Source organism: Somniosus microcephalus, chromosome 7, assembly GCF_052327205.1.
Source record: "Somniosus microcephalus isolate GS21.2 chromosome 7, FLI_Smic_1.0, whole genome shotgun sequence".
Lineage (NCBI taxonomy): Eukaryota > Metazoa > Chordata > Chondrichthyes > Squaliformes > Somniosidae > Somniosus > Somniosus microcephalus.
This window is the reverse complement of record NC_140993.1, coordinates 156,829,112-156,856,210: the sequence shown is the minus strand read 5'-3', so window position 1 is coordinate 156,856,210 and position 27,099 is coordinate 156,829,112. Positions and strand designations below refer to the sequence as shown.

The 27,099-nt window shown below is 44.4% G+C and overlaps 1 protein-coding gene across 11 annotated transcripts in view; it reads left to right on the top strand.

Moving 5' to 3' along the window:
- ncoa2 (nuclear receptor coactivator 2) overlaps positions 1-27,099 on the top strand; it is a 375,715-nt gene that overhangs the window by 317,914 nt on the left and 30,702 nt on the right. For 5 of the 11 annotated variants that reach the window (XM_085993134.1, XM_085993132.1, XM_085993129.1 and 2 more), the window contains 5 exons: positions 3,506-3,706; positions 8,849-9,070; positions 9,232-9,361; positions 11,651-11,825; positions 25,119-25,415. In XM_085993134.1, the coding sequence (XP_085849260.1) occupies positions 3,506-3,706; positions 8,849-9,070; positions 9,232-9,361; positions 11,651-11,825; positions 25,119-25,415 (1,025 nt within the window). The remainder of the gene's footprint in view (positions 1-3,505; positions 3,707-8,848; positions 9,071-9,231; positions 9,362-11,650; positions 11,826-25,118; positions 25,416-27,099) is intronic. The other 6 variants (XM_085993140.1, XM_085993133.1, XM_085993139.1 and 3 more) reach the window with 3 other exon arrangements.

Genomic DNA, 27,099 nt, shown 5'->3' with positions numbered 1-27,099 from the left:
GCCCATAAACTGAGGTGCACATGTAGGCATGAGGAGGACACTGGAAAGGGTACTCACCCTGACAACCCGAGTGAGGTCGTTGAACTTTTTTTGGCATTGTACAGGAGTCCTGGCAACCACGCTGTTGGAGGTCACCCTGTTTGACACCTCCCTCCAGGCTTTCCGATAGGCGCTGGGCAGCGGCCTCCTGCCACCTTCAGGGAACAGAACATGGCGCCTGCGCTCCACTGCGCCAACCGGCACCCTCAGGTCACCCTCGCTGAAGCGCTGCGCTCTCTCCCTGGCCTTCTCCATTGTCCTGGGCGTTGTACAGATCAAGCAGCAGTGGTCAGGCCTTGCTTCAGGGCTGCAGTGTGCAGGGCGTGGCAGCCAAACAAATCCACCCCCCCCCCCCCCCTTTAAGAGCTCACCGGCGCCAGAGTGTCTGCCTTCAATTAGTAACTCGCCGCACCTGCGCTGCGCCCGCCCTCGGGGGTATCGCCACTGGCTTAGCGCCTAATGATAGTCGTGCATCGCCTGTTTTAGCGCAGCAGCAACCTCTTGGGGCGATGCCACTGAATATCGGCGAAGGTGGCGCTAAGTTGCGCCGGGCGCAAACTTTGGCGGCCGCCCGGCTGTAGCGCCCCAAACGTGGCTATACTGAATTTCTAGGCCCATAAGTTTAATCCTGGTTCAACAATGAGTGTAGAAGAGCATGCCGGGAGCAGCACCAGACATACCTGAAAATGAGGTGCCAACCTTGTGAAGCTGCAACACAGGACTACATGCATGCTAAACCACAAAAGCAGCATGCTTAGACAGAGCTAAGCGACCCCACAATCAGCTGATCAGATCAAAGCTCTGCAACCCTGCCACATCCAGTCATGAATGGTGATGGACAATTTAACAGTTAATGGGAGGAGGAGGCTCCATGATCTTCCTCATCCTCCAATGATGGTGGAGCCCAGCATGTGAGTGTAAAAGACAAGGCTGAAGCATTTGCAACTATCTTCAACCAGAAATATCGAGTGGATGATCCATCTTGGCCTCCTTCTGAGGTCCCCACCATCATAGATGCCAGTCTTAAGCCAATTTAATTTACTCCATGTGACATCAAAAAACAGCTGAGTGCACTGGACACAGCATCCTGGCTGTACTGTTGAAGATCTGTGCTCCAGGACTAGCTACGCCCCTAGCTAAGCTGTTCCAGTACATCCAAAGGACTGGAATCTTCCTGACAATGTGGAAAATTGCCCAGGTATGTACTGTCTACAAAAAGCAGGACAAATCCAACCCGGCCAATTACCGCCCCATCGGTTTACTTTTAAATCATCAGCAAAGTGCTGGAAGGAGTCTTTAACGGTGCTATCAAGGAGCACTTATTCAGCAATAACTTGCACATCGATGCTCAGTTTGGGTTCTGCCAGGACCACTCTTCTCCCAACCTGATTACAGCCTTGGCCCAAACATGACGAGAGGTGACTGCCCTTGACATTGAGGCAGCATTTGGCAGGATGTGGCACCTCTCTATTAATACAATCTTTCTTTCCCTCTCTTTCTTTCTCTTCCTGTACTTGACTTGACATGGAATTCACCCACTCTAATTTACACTTCCTTCTCAGTCCTTCAGTCTGATTGGTTAAGGAGATACACACTTGCTTGTCCTGTTCACTCAGGTCCCAGATACCCAGTTTCGTTCGTTGCAACATCATCAACTCGCACTTTCAGCAACTTGCCACACACAAATTTTAGATGCCTAAACATGCAAGGGCAAGTCTACCTAATGGCACACGCCATTAGTTGCCCTGCTACTGCAAATTATGTCCCAATATTTTCATTTCCATATGTGAAGCAAACTGAACATTGGATTAAATTTTCTACCAAATTGGACAATATTTCAAATCCTATTTCTAGACACATGCCTTTTTTGGGCCGTAATTTGTTTTGCCATAAACATCAGCAGCTTTTGTGGGCATGAGTCATTTTGAACCATAGTACAATTGTATTTGTGAAAAATTGGGTTATACCTTTAACTATCGCATCATTATTCACTTTGCTCTGCGGTAAAGTGATAAAAAGGAAGAGTCATTCTGCTACTGCAGCTCTCTCCAATGTCTTCAGTTCTACTGTGTGGAGATGCCGGAGTTGGACTGGGGTGGACAAATGTAAAAGGTCACACAACACCAGGTTATAGTCCAACAGCTTTATTTGAAATCACAAGCTTTCGGAGCGCTTCAGCAGTTAAGGACATTCAGCCTCCGATCTTCGGGTAAGCATTCTCCAAGGCGGCCTTCGAGACACACGACAACGCAAAATCGTCGAGCAGAAACTGATAGCCAAGTTCCGCACCCATGAGGACGGCCTCAACAGAGATCTTGGGTTCATGTCACGCTACATGTAACCCCACCTGATGCAGGGTCATCCAGACTCGAGTCGACATTGGCTTGTTCTCTCTACACGGATGCGGCCGGACCTGCTGTGATTTCCAGCCAAAAAAAAAAAAAAAATGTTTTTTGTCTTTTTTTGTTTTTCATACAGACCCCAGCATCTGCAATATTTGACCCCTTGTGACCCCACCTCATTGTTCTTTGATGTAATGTTTCCCTGACTGACCTGTTTGGACACCATTCACACCTTTGACTGCTGTGATTATCTCTCTGCCGAGGTGTGATTAATGGCAGTTGGAAAGGTTACCTGTAAACATCTGACATGATTCTCTGACTATATAAGCTGTGTCTTTATGCATTTCTCCACTTCACCTGAAGAAGGAGCAGCGCTCCGAAAGCTTGTGATTTCAAATAAAGCTGTTGGACTATAACCTGGTGTTGTGTGACCTTTTACATTCAGTTCTACTGACAGACTTCGGCCATCAAAGCTTCCTGGCACTGCTGCTTTCTTCGGCTATTTTGTCTTTCTGCAGCCTAGATGCAGACTGCTGCCCTTTGTAGGGCTGTACATCACCTACTTCTCACCCATTATGTGCGAGTACACGTCAACCTAGGATACATAATTCCAAAAGGGTGTCAAAGCATAGAGAGAGAAAAAGAGACAAAGGAACAGTTTTAATAATTATTTTAAAATGTTACAAAATAGACATGTCTTAACTTTGTTTAGCTCGTATTAGCATGCAACTACAGCAACTTCACGCCGCTCAATGCATGCCAATGGTGAGCCAGGCAGAGAGAGGCAGTTTTAGCGAAGCTAATGGCGCAGTGACGCATCTCGGACAGCATGTGGATTTCCATGTTTAACCATGCATCTGCCCTCCTCTGAGGTTGCTGTAGCATTTGCGCTTAAGTAAGCGCACTCCATTATTTTTGACAGCAAATTATGGACCATTATTAAACAAGGAGTTATTCAGTAATGCTCTTCTGCATTTGTGCCCATCATAGCATAAGCACAATAGTTTTGATGGTGCCTTTATTTTTTACTTGAAAGACGTTTCCCAGGTAAATGTTTAATACAGGTAACGTAGCTCTTGACCAATGCACATTTATTTTCCTTTCTTTTAACTCTCAAACTGTAGCTTTCAATAATCCTCGAGCTGTACAACCAACCAGACAACAACAGGGTCGAAATGTGGCATTGGACACACACATGCAAGGTCAGACAAGTGCAGGACCATTCCCACCAATGCGAAACAGTAGTCCATATGCAGTAATGTCACAGCAAGTGATGGGCAATCAAGGGATGATGGGAAGTCAAGGAAGTTTAGCAGCCAATACAGGTATGTTCACTTAGTGTTAGATTTGCTTTAGCTTAAATGTTTTTTCCCCATTTGATCCTTCTACAAACAGTTAGGAAGCATTTATATAATGAGAAACACAGTTTATTAGGATACGATCATCTGGGATCCTTATTTTATTGAAGTTTCTTGAAATTTGCACAGGGCATGTTTTGTTTTTCTATTTCTCTACTGAAGCAGCTAACTTTTTCTGAAATCTGGTTCCACATGCTCGATCGTCCCTTGGTTCTTTGCCCAAGTTGTCAATCCTTGTGTCTGAATCTAAACCGTGAATGTCAGCATGATATTTGACCACAGCGGGTGTCTCAGCCATGTCTGGTTCCTTTTACTTTCTTTTCTCTTTACCCCTCCTAGGCCCCCCTCTCCTGTCATCATGCCCCTGGAAAAAACTCTTCTCCAAATCACTTAAAATGGCACTTTCAAATTCCCAACTATCTAGCCTTTGGCCCTCCATTCACCACAACATTTCTGCAGCTACCAATCTAATCCATCACACCCTCACCTCCACCTTTGATGCTCTTATCCCCATTAAAACCATTACTCTCTCTCACCTTGGTCATTCCCCCCCCACCCCTCTTATCTCCGCTTCCTTTAGTCTAAGGAACGCAGACCGAAGGTTTATGGCGGACAACTGGTTTAGCCATTCTTCACCGGATCTGGCTGGACCACATAAAGCACCATCAGGTCCTGCTCTCCTCTACCAAAACTGCTCACTATTCCAGGATCATCTTTTCCTCCACTATATACCATCTTTTTAAACTCCCCTCCCCTGTCTCCTCCACACTCACCTCCAACAAGAAGTGCGAGGCGCTCGTGGACTTCTTTGTCACTAAGATTGAGACCATCCGTTCAGCTGCCTCTGCCACTTCCCTCTTTTTCCCTAGCCCACTGGGCCAAACTTCCCTAAGGTTCCCCCACCATAGCCTTGAACTCGCATCTTTCTCTCCTATCTCCCTTCGTGCCTTCTCCGAGCTCATCTTGTCCATGAGAGCCACCTCCTGCTCCTTCAACCCTATTCCCACCAAACTGCAGACCACCCAACTTCCTTCCCTGGCCCCCATGTTAGCTGATGTTCATGGTTCCCTCTCCTCAGATATTGTCCCCCTCCCCTTCAAATCTGCTGTCATCACTCTGCTTCTCAAAAAATGCACCCTTGACCCCTCTGTCCTTGCAAACTACCGCCCCATCTCCAACTTCCTTTTTCTCTCCAGCCCTTGAACGTGTTGTCGCCTCCCAAATCCATGCCCATCTTTCCCGTAGCTCGATGTTTAAATTCCTCCAATCAGGTTTCCACGCCTGCCACAGTACTGAAATGGCCCTAATCAGTCACAAATGACATCCTATGTGACTGACGGTAGGACACCCCCTCCTCATCCTTCTTGACCTGTCCGCAGCTTTTGAAATGGTTGACTGCAAAGCCTCTCCTCTGTCATCCAGCTGGGTGTGACTGCCCTTAGTTGGTTCCATTCTTATCTTTCCTGTCTAACATCATCCGAAAACCCAGTGTCAGGTTCCACATATACGCTGACGACACCCAACTTTACCTCGCCACCATCTCTCTCAACCCCTCCACTGTCTCTGATTTGTCATGCTGCTTATCTGCGATCCAGTACTGGATGAACAGAAATTTGCTCCAACTAAATATTGGGAAGACCGAAGCCATTGTCTTCGGTCTCCCACACAAACTCCATTTACAAGTCGCCAACTCCATCCCTATCCCTGGCCACTGTCTGAGGCTGAACCAGACCATTTGCAACCTTGGCGTCCTATTTGACCCTGAGATGAGCTTCCAACCACCTATCCGATCCATCACCAACACCACTTGCTTCCAACTCCGTGACATCACCTGATTTGACCAAGCTTTCTTCATATCTCTTTGTAGCTCGGTGTCAAATGTTGTTTGATAATTGCTCCTGTGAAGCGCTTTGGGATGTTTTACTATGTTTGTGGCGCTATATAAATGCAAGTTGTTGTTCTTGTCTGGCATTTAAAGGAAATTTATCCATTGCAGTGTTTACATAGTTCATGTTATAAATGTTGTTCCACTGCTTGGTTCTCCTGCTACCAATTTGTATCTGGATGCATTGAGTACACAAGTATTATTGTAGTCAGAATTTTGTGCCGGTTGTGTCTTTACACCCAAGGACAGTGTTTTAATGGACATTAGTTAAGCAGACCAAATTGAAGTGGTCATGCCCATGGAGTCTTGAGGTTTCCTTTGAATGTCACTTCCCAGGCAAATGTTACAACCATTGCATGTCCTGATGCTAGACAATCTGGAGTGGTATGTGTGTGTATTTTTATACTTGCCAGTGGCATTGTGCAGGGTACAGATGCACCAACTGCTTTCCCCAAATAGCTGTTTGGCCCTTGACTGCCTTGTATTTGGCCTAATAAACCATGCAGAGGATTGCAGCTGAGCCAGATCCTGTCTTCACCCAGCATTCACACTTACTCGCTTCTAGCAGGCGTTGTTGGATAAAAGCAATGAGTGGGATCCCTGGCTGACTCTTATTTCCACTCCTTAGTCTAGGGGAACAGAGACCTATCGTATTGTCCCTAATCTATTAGCTAGCTCAGTACAGCCTGAAGATTGAACTTGTAGACCTTTTGACATATATATGGCTTAGGTACTTTCTAGGTAAAGTCACTGAGCCATCACTGAGCTTCAGACAGTTAATTTTATTACAAAAAAGACCAAAAGAAACTTGTTACACATTGCCCATTGACCCAAACCAGAAAGAGTAACTAATGCTCCCTTTTCCTCTCAACAAAGAATTCTGAGGATCCGCAGTTTTTTTTTAAAGAATTCTAAGGGTTCCTTTCAGCTGTAAAGGCGGGATACAATTAAATATTGAAGCAAAACATAGTTTTCTGAAAACTGCTAGGAATCAATACGTGTGTGCCTGAGAGTGGAGAACATAGAAGCAATGTAGGATTATCACGATATTTGGTGTTATTTCTGACCGGTGGTATTCTTCTGACTCTACAAAGAAGCAAGTTCAGCAAGTTGCATTGGCTGGCTTTTTCATTGGCCCTGAAATTAGGATCGGGAGCTTGCCGCACGTGCAAGCCCCCGATCTGCACTCACCCTGCGCGCCGACATCTGAAGCCCGGGCCTGCTTGCATTTCCTGTCACTGGCCCGGTTCAGATGTTGGCGCGATGAGCTTACCTGATCCAGCGGCGTAGTTAGTGCGATGTGCCGGCTGGGATCAGGTGAGCACTGTACAACCAATCAGGGGAGGGGAAACTCATTCATGAGTTTGAGAGTAAGAGCTGTCAAACTCATGAAAAGTATGGGCTGCCAAAACACTACTTTAACTTTAAATAAAATTTTAAAAAACATCCCATTGATTATATTAACTATAAATAAGTTTTTAAAAATGTTTTAAACAATTAATCAATTTTTTGAAAAAAATAAAAAATTTTAAAATAGGGTCTAAAACTAAACTTACCTTACTGTAAATTCTTTAAAAATAACAAACCTGTGGAAAAAAAGTTTCTACATTGTACTAAAAGCCCACTTACCTGAAAAACTAAATACTTACATCTGGTTTTTCCACGCGTAAAGACCGGAGGCCTTTACACGCGCGCAAATCTGGGGGGAAAAAAGGAATTTCACTGCGCACGCGCTGCCTGTGCAGTCGCGCGCGTTCTGCCTCTTAACCCCTTGGGTCAGAGGACAGGAAATGCCGGTTTTCAGCGCATGCGCTGTGCATGCTGAAAACCGGCAATTCCTCCGGGCACACGCGTGAGTACCCCGTCCGTACTCAAGCGTTGTGCCCGGAATTACTGGGCCAATATGTGAGAGCTTTAAGAGCTAGCAGCTAACTGAAATTAGTTTAAAAGGAAAATTATGATTAATGTGTGCTATGAGCCCCTCCCCCAGCCACTGTTTAACTCCCACTAGCCAAAAACAGCTTCTGTGACAGTTACACTACCCACCCCAAACTATGAAGAAAGGCTCCAGTATTACTCCAAAAGCCCTTAAAACTGAACTAGCATCAGAACATGCTCTGGCTGTATGTCCTATAATTCTGGTTTGTTTTTATTAATTTTACCTGATAAATTTTAGGGGGGAAAATTTGTAATTAGTAGGGTGTAGTGTAGCATGTCGTCATAATACTGAACTGTCTTACATTATTACCTCTTATTAAGCCTGGAATCTCTTGATCAAGTGTCATAAGTTTATCTGGACTATAGGTTGTCAGTGGAGGTAAACATTAACTATATCACCATTATACCACTTGAAGCTGACGTAAAGGCAAATTATAATTTCTGTTTTTTTTAAATGACCAGCTTTAAAGTAGATCATTCATAAAAGTTTATCTTTGATCAATTCACTGGAAGTGGTCTGTTTTAAGTAGAAGGGAGAATAATAATTTACGTGATTCATTGATCACAATGGAAGGAGAAGGATTTCCCCAGATGAGGATATACCCGTAATGAATCGCAGTTTGAGACAAACATCGGAAAGTTTTTTTGTGTAATTTCCCTGTGCTGTGTAATATTTAAAAACTTGGCCAAAAGTTGTATGCTTAACCCTTTATTACTGTAATATTTGTTCGTGGCCTTGTTTGCCAGCAACTTTAAAACGCATTTTTTCAGTTATGCTAAACTATGTTTTAAATTTAAATGAACTGTTACTGTTAGATTTTGGTTGCTTGTCTTCAGCTCATTTGGAAAGTAAAGCATTGACGTATTCAGTAGCAAAAGTGATTCACTTCCTCAGGAAGGAAGTTAGGGGTTATCCACCTGTCACTCGTACATAAAGCGACACTTCCTATCTACAAGTTTTTACAGTATTGGTAATGTACAGAAGAGATGGCTTACACGTTCAGTGATCTTCAAACATAATATTACAGTGACTAAACTCGGAACTACTTGAAGAATTTACCAAGATTAATGTTTTACGGTTATACATACAGCAAGGAACTGCATTTGTCTTGAAGATCTCTGCAGTATGGCAGCAACTGCAGATTTGAAAATAAATGGGTTTAAAAGGATGTTTTAGAAGAAGCATAATATTTCTTAGGTTTATGTACAGCCATGTGTACTGCTTGAGGAAGAAAAATGAATTCCAAATACTGGACCATTCTCCAACCTTCATTGTTCCTTTCTAGGAATGGTCAGTAGTTTGGGAAGTGGTGCCCCTCGATCCAGCATGGCTTCTGTAGATTGGGGTCAATCGAGCTCTGCTGCCAACACCATAGGTAGCACGGGATCCAACACAATGAGCAGGGCAACATTGCAAGGCAGTATGATCTGCAGTCCTACACCTGGTATTCCGATGAGACCGAACAGTCAGCCTGGTCAGAGACAGATGCTCCAGACACACATGATGGGTACGTCGCAGCATTTTTATTTCTTGTGCTATTGGAATTTCTTTGATTAGCTCCTCAAAAACATTTGTAACCATGTGTATTTATTCTTTGAAAGGCTACATCAGTATAAAATGCCATTTTGAAAGGAAATAATATTTGCTACTACTTTTTGTATCAATTAGGATCATCTGAAATTGAGATGGGTATGGGAGGTTCTCCATACAGCCAGCAGCAAGCACCACCAAACCAAACAGCACCTTGGCCTGACAGTATAATGCCTATAGATCAGGGACCTTTTGTCAATCAAAATCGGTAAGTTGCACAGTTATTAAGACAATAGGAATTTTAACCTTTTTTGAGTAATTTGAATTGCAATGAAGTAAAAAATGTAGTAATTTATCCAACTTTATCACACATTTTCATATATATAGAGAAAAGTTTATTGGGTAGCAAATAGTTCAATGTTTCATCAGAGTTCAAATGAGATCCTAAACTGTGAGCACAAAACTTAAGCGGGGGAGAGGAAAAGTAAGAGAGTAGAGTTGGTTGCGTGAAACAGAAAATAAGTTGTATAGGTAATAGAGACCAAAATGTTGAGAAGTTAAACTGGATGTGACAGTAACAAGAAGAAAGACAAAAGAAAAGGAAAAATTGCAAAACCAAAGGTATCCAAACTAAAAGCTCGGTATATTGATGCACAGAATAGAAGAAATAAATTGGGGAACTGAAGTCATTGATTAAAATAGAACATTATGGTGCAGCGGGATGGGTAGGGGATGAAGAAAGTGAGGAGGGTTAGCAGTATTAATTTAGAGAGATCATCATAGCACTGGAGAGGGTGAGAATTTAGCTAGAGAAATGGTCCAAAGAGAGTCCCTTTTGGAATGAGCAAGGTATTGGTTGCATGACGAGGAGTACATTATCGACAATAGCAACTTTTATTTATATTCACATGGTGCTTTTCAAAGTTATAGGGAAAAATGGGAGAAAGTCAGCAAGGAAAGATTAAGTGAGGTGACGAAGAGCTGGAAAAAGTGATGGATTTTAAGGAGGGATTAAAGGAGGAGATGGAGATGCAGAGGGGTTTAGAGAGGAAATTCCAGAACATGGAACCTAGACAGCTGAAGACATGGCCACCAGTAGTTCAGCAAATGGAAGGGGTGCACAAGAAGCCGTTTTCTTGGGGGTAGAGGAAGTTATAGAGTTGAGTGAGGCAAGTCCATGGATGGATTTAAATACAAGGATAAGAATTTGAGGCGATGTAGGTTAGTGAAGGCGGGGATGATGCGTGACTGAACCTGGTGTGGCGATAGGATAAGGGCAGCAGAGTTTTAGTTTGTGGAAGCTAGAGAGCCGGCTAGGACAATGTTAGAGATAAAGTCGTGGGTGAGTTTCTTTGCAGTGGTTACAGCTGTGTGGCTTGCTAGGTCACTTCAGAGGGCAGTTAAGGGTCAACCACATTGATGTAAACTCTGGGGTCACATCAAAGCCAGACTGAGTAAGGACGGCAGACTACCTTCCCTAAAGGAAATTAGAGAACCAGTTGGGTTTTTATAGCAATTCGACAGCTTTATGGTCACTTACATTTACTGGTACCAGCTTTTTATTCCAGATTTTTGTTTCTCAGAATACCATGGTGGGATTTGAACTTATGTTCTCTGGATTATTAGTCCAGGCGTCTGGATTACTAGTCCATTAACATAACCACGACGCTACCGTATCCATTACATTTTCTGTAAGTTTGGTCCTCTGATAAACATCCATTGCAGAATTCTGTCTGTGACATCATATTCCCACAGTTCATTTCTAATGGTCTACTCGTTTCCAATTCAATTCACTGTAGTGTGATGGCAATAATTTCCACAAAGGGAATATCTTTCATATGGATTAGTAGATTGTTGGGAGTAAATTGCAGATATAGGGAACTCCCTTGTTGGTTTCAGCTCATACACATGCTGGCCCAACTGATTGAACTTTTTGATTTTTGTATAATTATTACCTTTCTCCTGATTTCATGTTGGTGTCTGCTTATTAAATGAATAATAGTGGGTGGGCTACCCTAAATTAATAGGTTATAATAACCAACATAAAAATGGAACTTGGAAATGAAGGTTTAAGGTGAGGCACACATGAAGTAAGATGACAAGATAGGTGAGTAAAATACAGTTGAAAAAATATTCCAAACCAGTAGATAAAAGCTGCTGACGGCATGATTAATGAAAAGTAATAAAAACAGAGAATGCTGGAAATACTCTTCTGTTTTTATTTCAGATTTCCAGTATCTGCAGTTTTTTGCTTTTGTATTAATGGAAAGTAATTGGGCATTTTCATTTAATTTGTTCCAATAATGTACATTTTGGTAATTCTTGAGGAATAGTAATCACCTCTTTTTCAGTGATGTACAAAAATCCCGATGTGGTTGATCTATTTTGTGTGTGTATCGTATACTAGGAATTAAAGCTCTTTCACAAAACTTCTCATTTCAAAACCTCTTTGAAAGACATCGTTCTGTTCATACCTGTGCCACAATTTTTTCTGTGTTTTTTCACTTACAATTTAAAAACCTGTTTAGGTTTCTTTATATTTCGCTTTTTATACTAGTAGGCAATCCTACAGCAGTTCTCAAGATGATCTGCTTTGTCCAACTATTCCAACGGAAACTCCTAATGATGAAGGCACAATTCTGGATCAGCTGCGTTCAGCACTAAAGAATATTGATGAACTTGGTCTGGAGGAAATTGACCGGGCCTTGGGAATACCTGAACTTGTTAACCAGGTAAATGTTCGCATATGCACAAAGGGTTCGGCGGTCAAGAAGATTCATTGTAAATTTTTGTTCATGAAATCACAGTAGGGTGTACACTAATAACAGGGAAACTCTCCACTGTGAACGTGCTGCTGCGTTCCTCATTAGTTTATGTTCAGTGTATGAATAAAGGTTTTTGGTGGAGCCCGCACACGTCACCTAATCCTAGTCACAGGGTGTCATAAACTGAGGAGCTGTCTGGCAAGTAGCAGTATTTTTTGAATAGTACAAGATAACCTTATTAAATTTATGGTGAAGCCACAAGCAGAGAGTTGGCCACTGCCATCACCCTCTACCAACTATTTGAATTTTGAAATCTGGGATTGTCACTCCTTATTTTTAGTCGTGTTTATATGTTTCCAATACTGTTTAGATTACTGAACAAATGAGGAACTTGTTTGGAGGGTAAATGTGAATTCTGGTGGACTCCTAAGACATCACTGCTTACATTGGTGCAAGTTAACCCAGAAAGAATGTCTTATTCAGTATGCTGTTTGCTTCCTGTAGTTAGTTTGCTTTCCTTTTCTTCTCTCATTTCCAGCACTCCACCACCCACTCCAGTTTTCTCCTATGTAATAAATGTCTTGTCATCCGTCCATTGCCAGCCCCCCGCCCCATTCTCATCCAAGTGGGAATTTTTAATATGAGCCTTGCCAATCAGTGTCAACCTGCGAAGGCTGGAAAGTGAGGTTATTTATCAGAGCTGGACAATATTGTCCTTGAGAGTAAAAATTCAGGCTAGTGAAAACAATTCTGCCAGAGTGAAGCAGGCGCGTGTTGTCCAGAATTTTGAGTGCAATTAAAGTGGTTGGATCCTCCACTATGATGACACGCCATCCGAAATTGCAGACTTGGTTGTCTGCAGTGTTTCTTGCTATAGCACAGAATATGCCAGAGTCCCTTGACCTTCAAAAACTGTCAATCAAGATCAAGTGGGCCAACATGCAAGATTTTGCAGTTTATGCTGCGCATCAGCTGTGCACTCAGTACAGGAAACTTCGCGATATCCGGCACCGACGGGACCGAGCTGCTGCCGACCTATCAAAACTTCCGGATAGACCAGCGCTAATGTTGAAGGATACGGAGGTTTTCATCTCCGTATCTGACAACAAACACTGTTGCTTAGCAACAGCTTGTAAACACTCGGCCCGTACCTTGGAAGCGTCTCTGAAGCTGTTGCTAAGCTACAGAGACGCTTTCCAGAGCCTGACTGTTTTTATATATAAAAAAAAATGCTAGGAGAAGAAAAAAAACCTAACCAAAACGGCTGCTGATTTCTGCCGTTAGATCGAGGTTTCCGGACATACAACCTCCGGATAAACCAAAGTTTCCTGTATATTCAAAGTGTTAAAAGTTCAGTTACATTCTAGGCTGAATGCAAAGCATTTCTTAAAGCTGGATTGTGCCAAATGGTTGAGCTACAATTGATTGGATTTGCTGCTCCTCTCTTACATGATTTGAGAAAAAAAGACAAAGACGACCAAAGAAGGGATGCCAAAAAGATTTGCATCAGAGACATACTGCCTGTGCCTGCCATTGCCCAAGTATCTGTCTTGACAGGTACTGGCACAGCTACCTAGCAATATCAGAGGAGAGCTGTCTTTGTTGGCTCAGGGTCAGCAGAGAGGCAGTTGCAGAACTGTACTATCTACTGAAAACAGACCTGCAGACAACCTTGACCACAGTAGTGACACTGCTCGTGGCAGTTTAGGCCATCACCATCAACAACAGCAACAACTCTCAAACCTGTCTCGAGACCACATTTTTGGCCACCGTTCCAGTCTTTCCTTTCCTCGTTTGGTGTCCTACTCATAAATGTCTATCTTTGAAGATTCTTGGAACAGTTTTTACTTTGAAGGTGTTATAAAAATGCACGTTGGCTGATGATTCATTGGGCCAGAAATTCCAGAACGGGGCTTGCAGCGCGTGCAAGCCCCGTATTTGCACTTACCCCGCGCTCCTGCCGATCAGCTCCAGGGACGCCTGCACTTCCAGAAACTGAAACAAGAATGCCGGGCAGCGTATGACGTCACGCCGCCCAGGAGTGCAGCCAGCGCGGACCCAGGAGCGTGCAGTGTAAGTGAGACACGCCCCTTGAGGACTCAGTTTCACTGGACACGCCCCCAATGTTTCTGTCAAGCTGCTTTGCTTTTTTACATGCAAAGCAGCAGTTTAAATAGGTTTTTGGAAGTTTTTTCAAGATTTTGGTAACTTTTATAAAAAAATTTAAATGTTTACATTATTTTGAGTAATCTGAAGTAGTTTTAAAGAGAATTAAAGCAATTTAAAGACTTTTAAAAGCCCTAAAAGAATTTTTTTAATTCCATTTATTTATTTAGCAATGTCGTCGTCATACGTGTCTTCACACTGTTCCCTTTGGGGAACTGTATGAAGTGGTGGAAGGATTTATGGCCGTGATTAACGCTCATTCCGTGACCGTAACCATCTTTGAACCAGCCATTAGGGCGGTTAGTCCTATGGCGGGAGGGTTTTACGGGCTCCCACAAGCTATACAAGGAGGGGGGCCACCCACACCCACGGACGCAAATATCCCACTGGATGTCAACCCAGAATTTAGAGCCGGAGCTCTGACTCCACTTGCCGGGACTGTCTGGAGCGGGGTTCGAAACCCTACCCTGATCTGGCCCAGCGGCAGGGATCCTACCGCTATGACAAAGGCCCAATCCGATTAGCAACGTGAAATGGCAGCATAGGGCTCCAGTCACGGGGAGGGAAAAGGCGCAGGAAACGTATGGGTGTCACCTTTTGTGCGGAGTGGGCCTTTTGCGTAGCAGTAAGCATCCCCGCCGCTGGGCCAGAAGGAGTAGGGTTTTGAACCCCACTCCAGACAGTCCCGGCAAGTGGACTCGGAGCTCCAACTTTAAATTCTGGGTGGACATCCAGCGGGATACTTGCGTCCGTGGGTGTTGGTGGCCACCCCCCCCCCCCCCCCCCCCCGTCAGATGGGTTGTGGGAGCCCGTAAAACCCTCCCGCCATAGGACTAACCACCCTAATGGCTGGTTCAAAGATGGTTACGGTCACGGAATGAGCGTTAATCACGGCCATAAATCCTTCCACCACTTCATACAGTTCCCCAAAGGGAACAGTGTGAGGATACGTCCGATGATGACCTCTTGCGCAATGCACCTCCTTGGACCCTCAGTCGCAGGTGCGAGGGGGCAAGTGGTGCAAGTGTTAAATTTTTTATTTTATTGACATGTAAAATGTTGGCCCAATAATTCCCTTCCAAATGCGCTAGTACGGTCGGGGTACTTACGCATCTGGCCGGATGAAATGCCGGTTTTCAGCATGCACAGTGCATGTGGGGAAAACCGGCATTTCCTGTCCTCTGAACGAAGGGGTTCAGAGGCAGAACGCGTGCGACTGCACATGCAACGCGTGCGCAGTATAATTCGCCGCTTTCATTAATGCTTTCAGTGAGGTCCAGTCATTACAACTTACACATGAAAAAAGCATGGGTACAGTTGCTACAGAGGCTGCGGAGGAAGATATTTCTTATCGTGGAGCTTCTGAAAGTATGTATGTCTGTATATATTCCTTTGCGTGTTATGTATATATTCCTTTACTTATGTGTATGAATGTATTATTTAATTATGACTTTCAGAGAAAGTAACTTATTGGAAAATCATAATTAAAAACATACATTCATAGTAAAGGAATATAAAACATACATACATATACGTAAAGGAATATATGTGGACATACATACATAACTCATTCTCACATTCCATTCACACAGCCACAATTGCTCCTTCTACCTACCGTTCTGAAAACCCTTTTTAAAAAAAAAAAAAATAAAAAAAAATTTTACTTTAAAACTTACTTAAAATTTCTTAAAATAACTTCCCTCCCTTTCCCAAACAAAAATATTGCATTTCAAAAGCTCCACGATAAAATATATCTTCCTCCGCAGCCAATGAACCACTTTACACTTGCTTTTTTTCAGTGTAAGTTCTGAGGACTTACCCTCATGGATTTCATGAATGAAATCCACGAAGTTCACTGCGCAAGCGCTGCCTGTGCAGTCGCACGCGCTCGAGGTCTGGAAATGCCGGCGTTCCCCGCATGCGCTGTTCCTGCTGAACGCCGGCATTTCCAACGGCCAGAAGCGTGAGTACCCCGAGCGCACTCACGCTTCTGGCCTGGAATTTCTGGCCCATTGTGTCCAGCGTGGATTTGCAGGATCTTGCGGAGGCAGCGTTGGTGGTACCTCTCCAGTGCTTTGAGGTGCCTGCTGTACATGGTCCATGTCTCTGAGGCATACAGCAGGGCGGGTATCACTGCTGCTCTGTAGACCATGAGCTTAGTGCCGGGTTTGAGGTCCTGGTCTTCAAACACTCTCTTCCTCAGGCGACCGAAGGCTGCACTGGCACACTGAAGGCGGTGTTGGACTTTGTCATCGAAGTCTGCCATTGGCAGGATAGGCGCACCAAGGTCAGTGTTCTCGCTCAGGCCAACATCCTCAGCATCGAAACTTTGACCACACTCGATCAGCTCCGATGGACGGGTCACATCGTCCGCATGCCCGATACGAGACTCCCAAAACAAGCGCTCTACTCGGAGCTCCGACATAGCAAGAGAGCACCAGGTGGGCAGAAGAAACACTTGACACCCTCAAAGCCTCCTTGAAAAAGTGCAACATCCCCACTGACACCTGGGAATCCCTGGCCCAAGACTGCACAAAGTGGAGGAGAAGCATCCGGGAAGGCACTGAACGCCTTGAGTCTCTTCACCGGGAGCAAGTGGAAGTCCAGCGTAAGGAGCACACGTCAACCCAAGCACCCCACCCACCCGCCCCTTCAACCACCGTCTGCCCCACCTGTGACAGAGACTGTAGGTCCTGCATTGGACTCATCAGTCACTTGAGAACTCATTTTTAACATGGAAGCAAGTCATCCTCAGTTCCGAGGGACTGCCTAAGAAGAAGAAGAGTGTCCAGCGTGGCCTCTTGGAAACTATACTAGTTGGATAAGATTAGCGGGCCCTCCTCCATTGTGAGTTTGTTTCCAGCTGTTGTAAGCTAATTAGACTTGCAAACTGAATAATGTTGGTGCTGTAATTTTGAAGAACGTATACAGTGACAACCAAGTGGCCATTCTGTCATGACCGTGCAGTTACTGGCCGTAAGAAGTGAATGTAACACTGGTGAAAATGATGAGCTGCATTTTAAAGGACTGCCCTGCTTTTGTATAGCCATGCACAATAAACATTGAAAGAACTGTTATGTTATCTGAGGGCTTTGTACATGTGTGGTAGATTGAGGAGAGTGTGGCATGCTGACTTGGCTCAGCTACTTGGTATAAGGTACTTTTGGCCCACCTTAGCTTCGAAGCTGTCCGGGTCATTTTGTATCCAGGTTCTGCAGGCACTGTGCCAACTCGTGCAGCAACTTTATACCAGGAATTGCACACGGGTCTCCCCGATGAGGGTGTCCTGGAATTCCAAACAGGGCAGCCCTGCTGGCATGAACCTCATTCATCTACCAGCAGTTCTTCTGCTTTGATGCTACATCTTTTATATGCTGCTGAACTCTTCAGTGACTTACTTGCAAACTACTGCTCCTGGCTCGCTTTAAGCGACTGCCGCTGTCTTTGAAATAATTACAGCAGTGCTCCTAAATTTCAGCCCCATACGTACAATCTCCCTGGTACCACCCACTTTCCTCCTTCTCTCCACTCAGGAACACCAAGATAACTACCATCCTCACTGCTATACTGGCTGGGTCAGCAAATTTAGCACAGATTGAACCTTGGACCTTCCGACCACATGGTGCATATATTCACTGAGTCATCAGGGGGGCGCATTGTACTTTCTGTTCAGGGTTTGGGCTCACAGAATGTTAAAAAGCATTAATAATCATTGTTAGGTGTAATTTTCCATTTGTTATGGATTTAGAAAAAAAATTAAATATAAGTTATACTGTGATTATAAATCATTGGTTTAAATGATCAGTTTGTTGCATGTGATTAATAATTAAAAGCTGACAAGTGGTTTAAAAACATGATTTTTAACATTTTATGAATACTCAACAATTTTAAATGAGCAAGATTTAGGAGTTGCAAATTCCTACATGAAATCTTTTCATTTAAAAAAAAAAGCTAAAAAAAATGTGTTGCATATCTGGTTTGGTATTTGGAATGTGATAAAGACTGCACTGGCTACTGAAAAAATGTTCCACGAACTGCAGATTTTAAGTATAGCAGTTAGATGTGCCCAAACAAATTGTGCCTTTTATAGAGTTCAAATTATTGTATAAATGGTCATAGATGTGCAGTAATCTGTAAAGTGTTGATTACAATAGATGGTAGGTTATTGAGCACTGGGATATATGGGACATTATAATTCACTGAAGAAGCATAGATATTGTTAAACCAAGTTTGTGTATATTAGGAAGAGGATTTCATTCTATTTTACATTGGAGAAGGCTTTTAAATAGTGGGGTAAAATTGGAAATATTAAAATTGTGATGGTTTGAAATGACATGATTGGGAATGTTATTGTTGATTGACTACCCAAAATCTTTTTTTAAATCTTTGTGTGAAAGATGCAGAATTAGAATTTCTGTTCACTTGATGATAAACTGAGTTCTGACCCATTCCCACATTAGCAATAATATATGGCACTGTAGAAAACTTGGCCAACTGCAATAAGAAATAATGGCCTAGAAATTGGATATAGCCTAAAAACGAGCGGTGTCACGGGCCAGCGCTGTTTGCCTGCGCCTGTTCAAAGTGGTGCAGGCAGCATGCAAAATTTGTGCTGCCTGCTCATTATAATTGGAGCGCTGAACGCGCTGCTGATTGGCTTAGTGCTCAACAGGGGGCCCAATATCAAGTGCAGTCTGATGGCCAATAATGTTTGGCATAGGCTCGCTGCACTATTTAAAGGGGAGGTGCTTTGTTGCAGAAGCACCTCATTGTTATTGTAGAGCAAGCCATGGCTCAGCAACCAAGGGAGCGAGCAAGAAGGTTTTCAGATGCTGCACTGGAGGCTTTGGTCCTGGCTGTGCAACGAAGGTGGACTGTCCTGTACTCAGAGTGACAAGGAACCATCCAAAGCCATTTTCAGAAGGCTGTGGGAGGAGATAGCTGACTCGGTTGTTGCCACCAGTGTGGTCCCAAGGACCTGGATCCAGGGCTGAAAAAAGCTTAATGTCCTCACACGGCAGATCAAGGTGAGTGAAGGCTTCAGCAAATGCCATATCCCAGCATCTGTACCACAACCCTCATACGCTGCTCAATGCACCACACCCCCATCACTCACCTACCAACAATCTCTAGCTATCGCCACTCATATATCTTACAATCATGGCTTCACTTCACAACGTCACCACTGCTGTGACACTCACACCCACATCTCACACCTTGCACACACTGGCAGCTGTTCAGCTAAGGCAGGCACATCACCCAAATGCATTGCACTACACTCACTGACAAACTTCCTTTTCTCTTGCAGACAAAGGTGGCACATAATGCATGACTATCTTGCTTCACTGCACCCCCCACCACAACCCATCCCCTGTGCCTTTCTGCTTTCAGATACCCAATCGCTGCCAGCAGGCCAGCCTGTACCTCATGTTGACCAAACTGAAGGAGGAGATGAACAAAAAGAAAAGGAGACACCAGCACTGCACTTGACACTCAGACACCAGCACAGAAAATGGCACTGCACAGAATGTCGAGGGTAGTATAGAGACAGGATCTGCACATGGTGAGGCACTGGGCATAAGTGGACTGCAGCCAGACCGGGGCAAAGGGTGGCTCAGGTGCCGCTCCCCGAAGGGCGAATTCGCACACGAGTTCTGCTCCACAGGACTCCGATGATGACCTCGATGGGGGCGGCCTTCAGAAGAAAGGTGATGGCCATGCACACTGAAATGCTAGGTGCAATGGCAAGCCTGTCGGAGAGCCTCTTGTCGGTGTCAAGGAACATGGAGGAGTCTGGCTCCAACATAGAAACATAGAAGATAGGAGCAGGAGTAGGCCATTCGGCCCTTAGAGCCTGCTCCGCCATTCAATGATATCATGGCTGATCATCCAAATTCAGTACCCTGTCCCTGCCTTCTCCCCATATCCCTTTAGCCTTAAGAAATATATCCAACTCTTTCTTGAATATACTTAATGAACTGGCCTCCACCGCCCTCTGTGGCAGAGAATTCCACAGGTTCACCACTCTCTGGGTGAAGAAATTCCTCCTCATTTCAGTCCTAAATGGCTTACCCCTTATCCTTAGACTATGACCCCTGGTTCTGGACTCCCCGGCCATCATAAACATCCTTCCTGCATCTAGTCTGTCCAGACCTGACAGAATTTTATAGGTTTCGATGAGATCCCCTCTCAATCTTCTAAACTCCAGTGAGTATAAGCCCAATCGACACAATCTCTCCTCATACGTCATTCCTGCCATCCCAGGTATCAGCCTGGTGAATCTTCGCTGCACTCCTTCCATGGCAAGAACGTCCTTCCTCAAATAAGACAACCAATACTGCACACAATACTCAAGGTGCGGTCTCTCCAAGGCCCTGTGCAACTGCAGCAAGACATCCTTGTTCCTGTACTCGAACCCTCTTGCTACGAAGGCCAACATACCATTTGCCGCCTTAACCGCCTGCTGCACCTGCATGCTTACCTTCAGTGACTGGTGCACAAGAACACCCAGGTCACTTTGCACTTCCCCTTCTCCCAATCTATTGCCATTCAAAAAATAATCTGCCTTCCTGTTTTTGCCACCAAAGTGGATAACCTCACATTTATCCACATTATAGTGCATTTGCCATGTTTCTGCCCAATCACCCAACCTGTCCAAATCGTACTGGAGTTTCACGACATCCCCCTCACAGCATACCCTCCCACCCAGCTTTGTGTCGTCTGCAAATTTGGAGATATTACATCCAATTCCCTCGTCCAGATCATTAATATATATTGTGAACAGCTGGGGTCCTAGGACCGATCCTTGCGGTACCCCACTAGTCACTGCCTGCCACTCGGAAAACGACCCGTTTATTCCAACTCTTTGCTTTCTGTCTGCCAACCAGTTCTCTATCCAAGTCAATATCTTGCCCCCACTCCCATGTGCCTTAATTTTGCACGCTAATCCCTTATGCGGGACCTTATCGAAAGCCTTCTGAAAGTCCAAATACACCACATGCACTGGTTCTCCCTTATCTATTTTACCAGTTACATCCTCAATAAATTTCAGTAGATTAGTCAAGCATGATTTACCTTTTGTAAATCCATGTTGACTTTCTCCGATTCTGTCACTGTTTTCTAAGTGCTCTGCTATTACATCTTTTATAACGGACTCCAGCATTTTCCCCACTACCGATGTCAGGCTTACCGGTCTATAATTCCCCGCTTTTTCTCTACCACCTTTTTTGAATAGTGGGGTAACATTAGCTACCCTCCAATCTATGGGTACTGTTCAAGAGTCTATCAAGTTCTGGAAGATGACCAGCAATGCATCTACTATTTCTAGGGCCACTTCCTTAAGTACCCTAGGATGTAGATTATCAGGCCCTGGGGATTTATCGGCCTTCAGTCCCATCAATTTTCCTAACACCATTTCCCTACAAATACTGATTTCTTTCGGTTCCACCCTTTCATCAGACCCTATGTTCCCTGGCATCTCTGGGAGGTTATTTGTGTCCTCCTTTGTGAAGACAGAACCAAAATATGTATTTAGTTGGTCAGCCATTTCTTTGTTACCCATTATAAATTCCCCTGATTCTGACTGCAAGGGACCTACGCTTGACTTCACCAATCTTTTTCTCTTCACATATCTATAAAAGCTTTTACAGTCAGTTTTTATGTTCCCTGCAAGCTTACTCGCATAATCTATTTTCCCTTTCTTAATTAATCCCTTTGTCCTCCTTTGTTGAATCCTAAACTGCTCCCAATCCTCAGGATTATTGCTTTTTCTGGCCAATTTATATGTCCTCTCCTTGGATCTTATGCTATCCCTAATTTCCCTTGTTAGCCACGGTTGAGTCACCTTTTTTGTTTTATTTTTATGCCAAACTGGGATGAACAAATTCTGTAGTTCATCCATTCGGTCTTTGAATGTTTGCCATTGCCTATCCACCGTCAACCCTTTGAGTGACATTCCCCAATCAATCCTACCCAACTTGCTCCTCAGACCATCGTAGTTTCCTTTATTTAAATTGAGGACCCTAGTCTGAGTCAACTACTTCATTCTCCATCTTAATGAAGAATTCGATCATATTATGATCGCTCCGACCCAAGGGGCCTCGTACAACAAGATTGATAATTAATCCTTTCTCGTTACATAATACCCAGTCTAAGATGGCCTGATCTCTGGTTGGTTCCTCGACATATTGGTCCAGGAAACCATCCCGTAAACACTCCAGGAATTCCTCCTCCACAGTATTGTTATTAATTTGGTTAGCCCAATCTATATGTAGATTAAAGTCACCCATGATGACTGCTGTGCCCTTATTGCACGCTTCTTTAATTTCCCTTTTAATGCCATCCCCAACCTCCGCCTTACTGTTGGGAGGTCTATATACCACTCCCACTAACGTTTTCTTCCCCTTAGTATTTCTCAATCTACCCATACAGATTCCACATCATCAGAGCTAATATCCTTCATTACAATTGTGTTAATCCCTTCTTTAACCTTTAACATTGGACGGGGCTTTGCACAGAGCTTGGAGCCCACGATTTCCAGGATGGAAATGATGGACAATTCCAGGAGAGACCTTGTGGACCCAGACATGATGCTGCGTGTAATGAGCGATGTCGTGGTTTCCATTGCAGCACAAGCAGAAGTGACCCAACGTCTCAGTGCTGCAGTGGTGCACAGACTGCTCTCATGCAGTCTCGGCTTGCTGCCATCATTGCTGGATTTACGAGTGTCGAAATGGGCTTGCAGGGTGTCGCAGCAGTCCAGCAATCTATCCTCCAACAGATTGCTATGAATGCTTAGGTGCTGCCCCGGGGGAGTGGCAGTGGGTCTGTGGAGGAAGAAACTCTCTTAGGATGACAGCATTGCTGCTCCCACCACTGCCACTCCACCTTTGCCACTGCCCATCAGCCAGCCAGTCCAGACTGCTGCCACCCATACCGAGGTGGTACAGTCTGCAGCCGGGTCGAGGTAGTTGTGCATCTGTAGTCTCCCCCACTGAAAGTCGGCAGCCTTCCACTAGCCATGCTGCAACCACAGGGGGAGCACTAGAGTAGGTAAAAGCACACGAAAGACAGGCACTAAGGGAATGCACACGGGTGAATAGTTGATACTGTAATTTTGATTGCATTCAGGATTTTTTTTGGAATGTGTGTTTTGTGGGGTGTCTCATTTCAGCTTTGTGCCCAGAACGCTGTGATGTTCCATGACACAGGGATGGTATGATGGGCAAGTGCTGACCAATGGGGATTTGGGGTTTCATTCACTGAAATCGGAGGCGTTCACAGACAGTCCCTTGTGGCCAGGGCTGCGCCCTCCTGATGGCCAATTTGTGGAGGATGCAGCAGACCACCACGAATTGGGACACCCGCTCCGGCGAGTACTAGAGGGCTCCTCCCGAGCGATCAAGGCACTCAGATGGTCTGCACGATGATGGTCCTGGTGGCAGCATGGCTGTCATTATATGACTGCTGGCCACGAGTGGTGGGTTGCGGAGGGGAGTCAGCAGCCAGATACAGAGCAGATAGATCTTGTTTCCGAGCAGCCACCCTCGGGTTTGACGTGGTGATGGCTGGAAGATTGCTGGCATACCGGACTGGCGCAGGATGATGGCATCATGATTGCTGCCAGGATTGCGGACATTCACCATCATGATGCGCTGGGTGTGGTCGCACAACAACTGTACATTAAGTGAGTGGTAGCTTTTGTGGCTACAGAACATCTCGGGATTGGTTAACGGTGCCCACAAAGCCACGTGGGTGCAGTCGATGGCACCCTGCACCATGGGGAAGTCCGCTATCCTGGCAAAGCCACATGCGCATCATCTTGCTTCTCTCTGTTCAGAGAAGACAATGAATTCCCTTCTCCTGGAGTAGAGAGCCTCTGTGATCTCCTGGATGCAGTGATGGACGGCGAACTGGGAGATGTTAGCTATGTCACCTGCTGCAGACTGGAAGGATCCGGCGGCGAAGAAATTGAGGGCCACGGTGACCTTGACTGCCGCTGGGAGAGCCGTGGTCGCCCTGCTCTGAGGCTGCAGGTCTGGTTGCAAGAGGTGGCAGAGTTCTGTGACCACCTCCTTGGTGAAGCGGAGCCTCCTAATACACTGCTCCTGGCTTAAGTGGAGATAAGAAGTGCTCTCAGAAGACCCTAGGTGGGCAAGGTCTCCTGTTGAGAGCCCTCCTGCCCCTCCTCCTTCTGCGAGCATCTTCTCTTCGCTGCCTCCGCTCCCTCTCCCAAAGATACTCGAGCGCGAGGCGGAGTGCAAGTAGAGCCCGCGTGACTGAGCAAATGGTGTGAGCAGAAGCCTTTAAATGAGAATGAAGGTGTTCTCCGCTTGCACCAACACTCTCTGTGACCGTAGCAACTTTAAACAAGTTTAGAAAGCTACCAGAGTTGCAGATACTTAGACAGAGCCAGTCAAACTGAGAAACCGTGTCAGCTGCAAGTTGTTGTTGATGATCCCTTTAAGTGGTCAGCCGGTCGTGATTCGGAGAGTGCGGCAAATGGAGCGGCGACGTCGAAAATGGCAGAACATGCATCGAATGAGCGTTGCACGCTCATTGACGTCACGATCTGCCTCATTTCCTTTTCTCGAGTGAGCGCTGGCAATGGCAGCGCTGCCGACCAGCCGAAAATGGCAGCCGCCGCGGGAGCAACCGGAAACAGGCAGAAGCGAGTCGTTGGCCGCCATTTTTTTCATCAAAATGGGCCCTAACGGCCGGTGCTAAACCCCCGAATTTCTACGCCAATGTGCTTTTTAATGTTGGTAACAATCTATGCTAATTAAGACAGTCATTACACCTATATGCAATCCTGTATGAAGAACTTTTTGCATTGTGAATGCCACAATACCTTTGGAGCTCTTTGAGAAACTATTTGTTTAACTATAACTAGGCAGTATAGATTTTTCTTCGTGTTTAGCTTGCAAGTTTAGTTTCATATTTTCTGTCAAATTTCCACCACTACCATTTTTGTATCTGCTTGATAAATATTTGCCCGTTATGGCAGATTTATGAATATTTTTTTAAAAATAGCAAGGATGAGAAAAGACCATTCAGCACATCTTGCTTTATTGTAGTTTTGCCTTGTTTTCACAGAGCCAAAGTGTGGATCACCAACCAGAATCGTTCCCTAGCCAGAAGTCCACAATGATGGTAGAAAAGCCTCAAGTTTATAATCAGCCATATGGTCCTCAGACTACAGTAGTACAAGGAAACTACCCTAACATGCAGGAACCTAATTTTCATCCTTTGGCTACTCAGATGGGACAGCGACCAGGATACTCAATGTTACGTATGCAACCAAGGCCTGGGCTAAGGTCTTCTGGTATGGTACCCAACCAGCCCAATCAGCTTCGGCTTCAGCTGCAACAAAGGCTTCAAGGACAGCAAATGGTAATGCCTGCATAGTCATTTCAAAGTTCTTTTTTACTCTTATGCTGCTTAAAAAGTTAAATTTGTCTTGGTAGTGTTCTAGCTGTGTTCATTAATTTAACACCTTAATTTTCTTTTTATAAAAAGCAAGAAGCACTGGATCCCTTTCAAAAGGGAGCATGCTGGGAAGCATTCACATATTCTGTTTGCACATCGGTGAATACTGAGGTGTCACATCAAGAATTTAAGTTTAGGAATATCATGGGACATTATAAGCATTACAAGTGATTCGTTTCCAGATTATGTTAAAAGCATTTTTATCCAACAGAATTTCCAGTAGCAATAAAATTTCAGCTATTCTACCTGAAAGATAAACCTGTTTTCTTGCCAATTATCTCCCCTGAAGCATTAATACCTTGTTGGATTTTGGTTCCACAAGCCCCGGTCACTCTTCAGTACCTCATCCACATTCCCATTATTAATTTATCAGCCTTGATGGTGAATCTTGGCAGGCTGTTCAACAGTTGCAGGAGGGAGAGCTGGGTGGTGACAGCACAACCTAACCCAATCCTTTCCTTATTCACATGCACTCGTGTCTGGCAAGGCTTGCTGAATACTGCTCAGGAGAGAGGGCCTGTGTTGATTTTGCCCTCCTTAACCTAGGGGTGCTGAAGCCAACTGTAAAGCCCAATGTGCTACTCCATCTGAAATCAGCTAACTCAACCCAGACTCGGGATCAAACCTGGGATCTTCCTGGTCCTGCTCAGGGCCTTGCCAGATAAACTCACGAACCATGGGGGGGAGCCTCAGATTAATTGTTTTTTTTTAAGAAAAGGCAGTAAAATTTCAACAAGTAAAGATGTACTTTAGGATCTTTTCCAGATTAAGAGATTGTTCAGCTCACATTTCACATCTGCATAAACTTTTATCGCTGTTTTTTGCCTGCTTCAAGACTGGGAACATGTGCACCCAGGGTCTTTACAAATGGAAATGTTATGTTATTTTTATTTGATAATATGAATCTGTAATTTAGAAAAATGTATAAAAGTAAATACAACAAAATACAGGTGGGGATATTTAATGTAGTGATATTTGTACATTACTTTGTTGCCAGCAGTTTCCTTAAATTGCAATGGGGTTATTTAGTAAAATCAGTTACCAATTTCTCAATTTAATGTTTACAGAAAATTAAGATTATTGATATATGATTGATGTTTTCATTTTGAGCATCCTCCTGTGGAAACAAATTTGACTTTAGTCACCATAACAGCATGCATCACCTGATGTGTTCCAGAATGTTTTTAAAAATGCCCATATAATACATGGAAAATCGGGCCGTTGATGCGATGTTTTTGAGCCGTTCCCTTATCTGAAAGACAATCGTAAAGCCTGTTGTATCCGTGTGTTAATAGAGACACTGAAGACAGGAGTTGGTTTCACAGGTGTTTACTGAACAAAGTCTGGAGGGGAACTAACTGATACAACACAATATACAGGCTTATATAGCCCGAGTGGCCATTACCGGCATTACAGTACACAGGGGCTCTTAAAGGCACATACACTACAATTCCTCCCCTTTTAGCCAACCAGTACATAATATTTTAAGTAATCATTAATTACATGTTACAAGAAAAATAATCTACACATTGCTGCAGTTAATCAATTATAAGTCAGTCTCTCTGGAGGCTTCCTGACTCGGTCCGGA